The following is a 9290-nucleotide window of genomic DNA, read 5'->3' as shown; positions in this document are numbered from 1 at the left end:
TATCTATCTATCTATCTATCTATCTATCTATCTATCTATCTATCTATCTATCTATCTATCTATCTATCTATCTATCTATCTATCTATCTATCTATCTATCCATCCATCCATCCATCCATCCATCCATCCATCTATCTATCTATCTATTTATCTCCATCCATCCCAGCAGCTAAAGTGTTCGGAAGAGTGTTAAAATGTCTCCTTGGGAAAGGTGTGTTTGCACTGTAATTCAGCAGTGCAGGTTTTGAAATAAGAAGTTAGTATCTCAATAGTCTTGTTTGTGTGTGGACACCGAGGCGCTGTCCAAGGTGCTGCATGCAGCCCCTCCCCTGCACGAGGGAGTCACGTGCATCGCTGTGTCTGTGGCAGCTCGCAGTCCGCGAATGAGCTCAACCGGGAAAGCACGCTGCACCTCTCCACCTCCACTAAAACTGGATTCTCACTCTTTTGCTCTAAAGCTGAAACCTCATTGTTTTCCCCCATTGTTGTTTTTAATTTCAATTTTTGTACGTGTTTTTTTTTTCAAGCTGATGACACACTGAAAGGAAGCACGTTGAAGGTAAATGCCACCTCAATTTAACTAGACTTAAGTGTGAAAGTGTCCTCGCGCGTATTTTCAGCACATATCTGATGGATGTGAGATGGCCAACGTGTTTTAGAGGTGTAGTCTCCGTCCCCCATGTTCCTTTTGCGCTAACTATTTAGGTCCGGTACAAGTGTACGCCGGAAGGCAAAGGAAGATGATAATAGCGCAACATTTGATTCCCCTCTTGCCCCACGCCCTCCACACCTGCGTCAAATTTCAAAAATAAATAAATGTATATTTAAAATAATACTCCTTAGCCTCGTCATCTGCTGCAAGATGTAAAGGTATGAGATGCTCAGTGTGTCGTCGCTCTGGCAAAGAGAAAAAAAAACGCGCATGATGAGCATCGGAATGAACTGTTTACTTGTTAACACCGTTTTCAAAAACACAACGTATTATGACGCTTTTTACTCCACGTTGCCGTGAATGTGGGTGCATAAGACTCTTGAGATACGCTAAGCGGTTTCATCTTACAAGTAGCAAATTGGTGCAAATACAAAGTGCGCGCATTTCTTTACACAAAAGCGAGCCATTGGCGCACTTTTTCTTCAAGTATACCTTTTTTTTGTTGTATTCCAAACGCCATTCGCTATGTCTAAAAAGGGTTGCTTTTAGAGTGATGCAGAAGTAAACATTTTCAGTGAGAATTTGGCCACATGATAAATTATTATTTTTTGATTATCATAAAGTGAATCTATTAAAGAAAAGTCTACTAATTGTTGTTGTTGTTGTTGTTTTTTTGCAATTATATTTTTTGTTCTATTGTATTTTCTGCATCATACGTGTGAACGATGAGTAAGAGAGCAGCGCATCGAGGACTGCTGGGTTAATACATCACAGCAAACTCTAGCAATCTAAAAATTACCATGTAAAAATGCCCCCTAGCGGCAGTGAGTTGTTAAGGGATGATTTAAGGAAGAGGTGATTGGATGCTTAGTAAGTGCTGGGAGGGGATACCGTGACATCGTTCCTGTATTTTTGTTTTTTGTTTTTTCTTGCCTTGCAGAAAATTCCCAGTATTCCAGAGTCACTCAAAAGTAATTGAGTCGAGATATACATTTTATTCTTTAAGACTGAATCCCACAGTCACAGGTAGTTTGTTTGTGTTAGTAGTCTGTTCAATTGTTAATCCATCCATCTATATTTGCTCGTCATCACTAGGGTTGCAATGAGTCGGGGTTTAAGATTTTGGATAAGGCGTGTGGTACACCTTGGACTGGTCAGGCACCATACATGAAAGAAAAATTACTTCAATTTGAATGACTCTGTTTAAGGCTCAAACTGTTATCATAAAACCTTCATTAACAGCAGTTAAACATTAACTTTCATACAATAGTAAAAAAATAAGTGAACCACTGTGTAATACAAGATGGCAGTGGAGGCCAGTTGACTTGACATATTGTTATTTTTAATGTTCTCCACACTATGTACTAGGGATGCACGATAATGCTATTTTCAACCGATACCAATAAACCAATAATTTAGAAAGTGCTGAAGTCGATTGAATTTTATTGATATCTCTGCTTCAAAGACAACCACTAACTCATTTTGAGTTTGCCAAAACAAATCAGTCATGTTTTAAAAATGCAACAAAAAACTGTGAGGGTTACATTTTGGGGAGACGCACTGCCATGTCACCGTGACGCATTTTCTGTGAACATGTGGTCACACTCATTATGACATCACAAATATGCAACACTACCATAGGAGAGGGGAGGGGCTGAGGAGTTGGGCACAACTTGAGCCACAACCACAGCAGATTGACCAGCGTGGCAAGTCTATTATTATCGGCGGATTTCTTTATTATCTCGTTCATCTCTATTACGTCAAATTGGTTGATAAGCAGCATATGAATAGTGAAAATGTTTGGGGGAATATGTGACATTCACAGTAGAGATATGTTTTTTTCAGGACCGATACTGATCCTTAGTAGTCAATGAGGCCAATAACCAATATTTGGAGCTGATGTCCAAGGGAAGACATTGGCATCATGTTTAAAAAAATACAAACTCCAAATCTTAACTTTATTTTAATGTCTGTAAGCATATTTTTATTGAGCAACTTTTCAAATTTTGTTGACTATTTTATTATTCTTTTTTTTAATCAATAGACAGCTTTTGTTTTAAAATTTTAACAAAAAGTTCAGGGAGCTCTTAAAATGCTAAACAAGTAAATAGCCTCCTATTGTTTTCTATACATTTTTTAAACCATTTCAAATTATTTGAAATGTTACATATTCATTTATCTTAGTTTTAATTTATTTTTATATTTTTTAAATATCTCATAAAGTTAACAGACAATTTAAATAAACACAGTATTTCCCTCAAGTTAATACAGTTTAAATTGATCTATTATTGACCATCAGGATTTTAGGGGGGGGGGGGGGTAGATGCCGATATTCAGCAAAATGCTGAATATCCATGGCCGATAATTAATCGTTTTATCCCTAGTTCACAGTGATGAATGCTATGGCTTGCTTGGAATGTGGCTCGATTTACTTGTACTGAGCAGCCAGGACAAAGACATTTACTGCTTTGAGTTCCATTTCTGGTTCAATGATTCCTATCACCTGTCTGTCAACCAATACCTGTTTCTCATATAGAAAACGTATTGTTTCTCTAATTGTGCATTATTTAAAGGTACAGGCAATTGTCGACATAGTTAAGGTAAAATACTGCTGCTGTATTGACATTTTGTTTCCTTTGCAGAGAACTCGCTTGGACGGACAGACTGCCTCCTTTGACGAGCTCATCAGCCAGCGTGTCTCCATATGGCTTATTTTCACTTTGTTAGAGAGGATGCGGGGTGAAAAGCCCACAGCAAGCCTCGCAGTTACCAGCCAAAACCACGTTGGCATGAACATGAAGATTAAGGCTGCAATCTCAACCCGTGTGAAAGCGTGCATTCTCTAACTGGCATCAGGAGGAGCTCTTCCATGATCACAAACAATTTGGGTGTTTGAAGCACTGTTAGTTTACTTCCCAGCGCCATGGCAGAGAGGACCTTGAAACAGACCAGATTATTTTGGCACAAACAACCCCGGCAGTGTTAATATTTTTTGTCCCATGAAATAAGTGCTAACTGTTAAAAATCAAATATTGGTGCTTCGATTTGTTTGTTGTACAATGAGACCTTTAATTGCCTGCCTCTTCTCTGTCACAGTCAGCTCAATGTACTTATGACTTAATCGAAAGGTCCTATAAATACATTCAGCAATCCACATAGATTAGTGTTCCCACAATGGTTGTACAAAAGCATCACAGTGCCCATTTGATTTGGGTCGGGCTGCTCATTTGTGGCTATGTCGAAGTTGGCACTTGTCTGGAGTTTACAGGTGCACAGGGACAGTGGGCTCGCTTCCCAGTTTGGAACGCGTGCTGCGAAAGTGAAATGAGCTTCAACATGAAAACAAAGAGCTCCCACGGGCTGCTGGTTTACTTTGACGACGAGGGATTTTGCGACTTTTTGGAACTCCTCTTACTCAACGGGAAACTCAGCCTTCGTTTTTCCATCTTCTGTGCCGAGCCCGCCACGGTGATGTCCGACATGGCGGTCAACGACAGCCAATGGCACGCCGTCACCTTAAGGAGAAACTTTAAGAACACAACCCTGATGGTGGACGATGAGATCAAATGGGTGGAAGTGAAGTCCAAAAGACGGGATATGACCGTTTTCAGCCATTTGTTTGTGGGCGGGATCCCGCCGGAGTTGCGATCGGTGGCGTTGCGACTCACGTCCGCCGCCATCAGGGATCAGCCGCCATTCACCGGTTGGATAACGGACATAAAGGTCAACAACACGGCATCTGTCATGGTGGACAGTGAAGGGGTCGTGAAGGACCTGTGCGGTGCCGCTAACATGTGCTTAAATGGTGGAGTGTGCAGTTTAATCGACAACATACCAACCTGTGACTGCTCTCAGACGGGATTCCAAGGAACGGACTGCAGCGAAGGTAAGAAAACATCTGCATCCGTTTTGACTTTACGAAACGTCTTCTGTCAAAAGCCCCACTCTAGACACGGAGTGATTTTTGAAAATTCAAACTCCCTCCAGGATTAACATACTTTGAGAAGTGAAACAATCCCTTTTTCTACTTAGTGAAGGCCATTTGTTTGTTCCTGTAATGGGACGTGTGCCATTGATCTGCTGTTGTTTGGAATGAGCGGATCTCCTGCTAGGCCTCATTAGGAAAACATGCTGGCGCTCTCCATCCCCAAAGGTCTTCTTCCATTCCTAACCTACAGGTCTGCCGGGATCGGTTGACCTATGAAATGAACCCTCCAGTGGCTTGCCTCAGATGCAAAAACCACAAGCCTGATGGAGTAGTAGTCTTAAATACTTTTATTTTCTTCATAAATACAATAGTGTAAGGTGCGTAAAATTAGACAAAATGATGGGGCAAGATTGTCATGATTAGAGATGTTTGATACCAATTTGAGTAGACAGCAATACCGATACCAATACGCACCACTACTACTTTTGTAAAATTTCCAAAAGAATCAATGATAAATAATTTCAGACAAAGACCTATACTGTATATCCCTATATAGCATTTTCCTTAAAATTCCATGAAATTAATGGCAAAATCGTTTACTATTTCTGTACACATTCCTACAGAAATTGCACCGTAGTGGCCATCTGTCAGACATGTGTATGCCATTAATTCTAAATTGTAAAATGGCCACAAGTACCGATACCTTAACGAGGCAATAAAGCCAAAGCATTTCTTTACAATATGTTGTATGAGCCCCTAGTAGTTTAAACACAGCATTCTGATTGTTATTGTGTTTTTGGAATATGAGTTCATCAGCAAAATCCACCCGTTTTTATCTTTCTCAGAGGGCGGCCATTTTGCCACTTGCAGTCGACTGAAAATGACATCACAGTTGAACGGTCGTTTCCCCGGTACAACTGTGATGTCATTTTCAGTCGACAGCAGATGGCAAAATGGCCGCTCCCTGAGATCGATAAAAATGGGTGGACTTTGATGCTTAACTCATATTCTACAAATGCAATATGAATCTGAATACAGTGTTTAGACTAGCAGACTGCATAGAACATAATATTCTAAAGAACATTTTTGAGTTTACTTCCCCATTAAAACATGGGCAAGTATCACCTGGTATGGATATTTTCCCATTCCTAGTCATGATATTGTCAATGGTTTGTCTACAATAACTCGAGTAAGAATCCAAATATTGTCCCATACCGCACCATTGTTTTGGCTACGACACCTTTTGTCACCAATAGCAACATCATTTCTCAATGGAACCCAACTCAGGAAAAAATAAGACACAGATTCCTGTCTATATGGACCCTGACCTATTAGTTTGGTAACACTACTCATTCATAATGGAGTGTGCGGGTTACGTTGTCAAACAACCAAGAGCACTTTTGCTTTTAAATATAAGCATTTACAAAACTAACATGAATTCAACAAATTCATTCGTAAAAATAATATCAACACACATTATTGTGTTCAGAATGGACATTCATTTCTCCATCCAATAGACTTGCATGACCATCAAAGGAGAGCTTTTGGATAGAGAAAGCAATGATGCATGATGTCATGGCCTGTAACATCCAATCCGATTGCTCTGATGATAACTTAACGTTGTTTTGCGGCGTGCACGGATCGTACGAGGCCCTCAATTCTCCTGGTACTTTTCAGGGCTTTATATTCTCAACATATTTTCCCATTAGCTATATTTAATGTTTGGAGGTTAACTTTCCTGTAGGCCCATTGGAGCATGTCATGTTTTGTTAACAATAAGCTCATTAGGTCACATTTGATTGACCTGTAGCTGCAGCCCAAGTTGCTCTCACTGGATTGCCAATAGTTAGTGATGCATATACAACTCATTAAAATGAAGTCTGCATGTTTGACTTCAACAACATTTGTGAACCTTACTAAATGGCATCATGAATTCACGGGGCTGTAGATTATGTACGTTTCAAGTCAAGGCAATGGCATGGTTATATAATTGATTAATTATATATGATCATATTTTTTTCTGGTAGTAGTTTCGTACTATAAATAATTTTTTTGCATTGGGATGCATTTGCACATAATTTAGGGGTGATATATAAAACGTTACTTAAGACTATTTTAGAGACAAAATTGAAATCGAAATTCAGATTGACCAATACACAGCCTGATAAATCAATAAACTGTAATAAAGTAGCAAAACTGGAAAACACAAATCAATAATCATTGCGTAATATACCAAATATTTTGTTTGATTTTATCTTTTTATTTCTCTAACATTATAAACCGAATCAGTAATATATACCTTCAAGCCACCAAATTACGCTTTTCAATTTACCCAAGCATTCTCATCTTAATGCAGCTCTGCTTACCTTTTGATTTTGACTTTCCGACAGTGTTGTCCTGCTGTGGCTTCACCCAGCGATACCTGCCAAGTCATGTGCAAAGAAACTCGGTGTAGGGTGGTTATTATGGAAATTAGGTGGGCTGTGATGCTCAAATAAGCAGCCAACAACGTATTTATTTGGTATTTGTCACATTCGATGGGTCGGCAAGAATTCCATAACCCAACTGTTTGCATATGATTAATTAAAAAGTAGATTGTGCATAAAATGGAAAATAATATGTTTAACAAATAAAGTATGGATACATTTATTTTTCGAATCATATAATACAGAAAATATATCTGTGTTTGTTTTTCTTCTTATCCAGCCACAACACTGCAAAACGTACAATTCTCCAAGATTCCCCCAGGCTGACATTGTACAAAATAATGCAGGTTATTGAATGCATTCAACAAATTTGACATTTGTTATGACCAATTCAGAATTCTCTGGCATATTTTCTCCTATACAGTATGGTTACAAAACATTAATTTCCGTTTGCTTTATCACCAGCCAACTGCTGAAAAGAGATGCAAAAAAAATAGGATGTGCATTCAAATTCACAGCACTCATTTAACATTGAGACGCGGGCAGGCGTTTTGAACCAAATATTGAATAATAGCGACTTACAATTATGTCAATCAGAATTAGATTCAGCAACCAAATTGAAAGAAAATATATTTTTACTCGGCAGATCCAAATATGTCAGCGAAGCAAACAAAAGTTGTCCTCCATCTACATCTCATCTCAGCTAATGCAAGCGCACGGATTCAACCTTAAAATACCTTGAAATTTAGACATTACCTGTCCATTAAATCATTTCAAAGCTGCTGTATTACTTTGATCAGATTAAAGGATTACTGGCTGCGCTACAACAACTGTCATCTCTCCCCTGCTCAATCACAAGTGTGCACATTGCATGACTACGCCTGCACAAATCCCTTTGATCGGTTAGAACAATTATTTAAATGCATTGTTGTATAGCCATCGCTTAGTCCCGCAGAATCTGTGCTCCCGTTTCTCATTAGAGAAATAACATAGATGCATTGCCATATTTTCATCATGATAAGATGAAATGATGTTGTCCATTTCATTGCACATTAGCTCAGCATAAATCAGCCCTGGTAAATAAATACGTAAATAAATAAATAAATAAATGAGAGAGCTCCACTAAGAAGATGCAGCACTTTATTTGGTCCATTATCTGATTCATAGGCAGGGTTTGACTTATGTTGGAGCCAGTCGAGGCTGCCTTGAACAGTAAAAGCATACATATGTGTGCAGTGACCAGGTCATATTTCACAGTCTCAACCAACCTTTACTTCCAATAAAGGAAATGCCATCAATCAACTTGTGCACTGGGGCTGGAGTTGGAGCTATATATTTTCACAATAGTCACTCAGTGCACTTCCTTGCCTCATGAGCTCGACTGTCTGTCTGTGGCTGTTATTGCAGTGCTGCTGGGCTACATTGTGCAGTGTTTTCATGTTGCCGTTGCCTCACTTGTGCGGCTGGAGCAGGGAGCCAATTAGTGTGATTGTTGAATTTGTAGCATTTAAGGTCAATGGCACCTATTTTTCCAACTGTTCTCTCAGTAGATGTTTATGTTGTTGGGTGATGCCATATTAGTACGGCAGTTGAGCAGGGCCGGGCGATGTAAACGGTATATTCAATATAGGCTAAGGTATACATTTTGCCGAAGGTAGAGATTTTGACTCCACCGTCTCACCGCGCTAGCGCATGTTGATGATGTAATTATATGACGCATAGTGATGATGTCATCGTATCCGCGTCCCGGCGTCGTGCACGGCTCGCGCTCAGCGTAAAATAAGAGTAAAAAAATAATCACAAGTGGTTCATGAAGCTTCATTTTCCATCACTAATTGCAACAATTTCAGTCTCTTTGTGTTATATAAAACCTCGACTTGTGCTGTTACAATGGCCACTTGTGCATGCCCTTGTGATCTTCAAGTGAAATATCAACAATATTTTTTGTTTGCACTATTTTGCACCAGAGTGCTGACTTTTGATTTTGATTTGATATTTGCACAATAAATATTGTAATCCAAAGTAAATTTATTATTTCATTGTTTTTCTAATCAATTTAGCTTCTATAAAGGACTATGTAAACCAGTAAGCAAATTATTTATATAAAAAACAACAACACTTAATTCTATACCATGATATATTATACCGTTACCGCAAAGGGAGGCAGTTTATACCGTGATATGAATTTTGGGCCATATCACCCAGCCCTAAAGTGAGGTGACATTGATCATACAGTTTTCCCGATCTACTTTTACTCTTTTCTACAAACCTTGTAACAGATATT

At 39.0% G+C, this 9290-nt stretch overlaps 1 protein-coding gene across 18 annotated transcripts in view; it reads left to right on the top strand.

Annotated features, from left to right (window-relative positions):
* Positions 1-368: 368 nt before the first annotated feature.
* Positions 369-9290, top strand: part of LOC147163971 (neurexin-1a-like) — a 231865-nt gene continuing 222943 nt past the window's right edge. For all 18 annotated transcript variants that reach the window (XM_086092253.1, XM_086092254.1, XM_086092249.1 and 15 more), the window contains exons 1-2: positions 369-559; positions 3295-4538. In XM_086092253.1, coding sequence (XP_085948379.1) covers positions 3827-4538 — 712 coding nt within the window. In that variant the 5' untranslated portion in view covers positions 369-559; positions 3295-3826. The remainder of the gene's footprint in view (positions 560-3294; positions 4539-9290) is intronic.

This window comes from Leptonotus elevatus, chromosome 13 (genome assembly GCF_054856555.1).
Source record: "Leptonotus elevatus isolate MCC_2025b chromosome 13, RoL_Lele_1.0, whole genome shotgun sequence".
Classification (NCBI taxonomy): Eukaryota; Metazoa; Chordata; class Actinopteri; order Syngnathiformes; family Syngnathidae; genus Leptonotus; species Leptonotus elevatus.
Note: the sequence above shows the minus strand (reverse complement) of the source record. Positions and strands in the feature narration are given on the sequence as shown.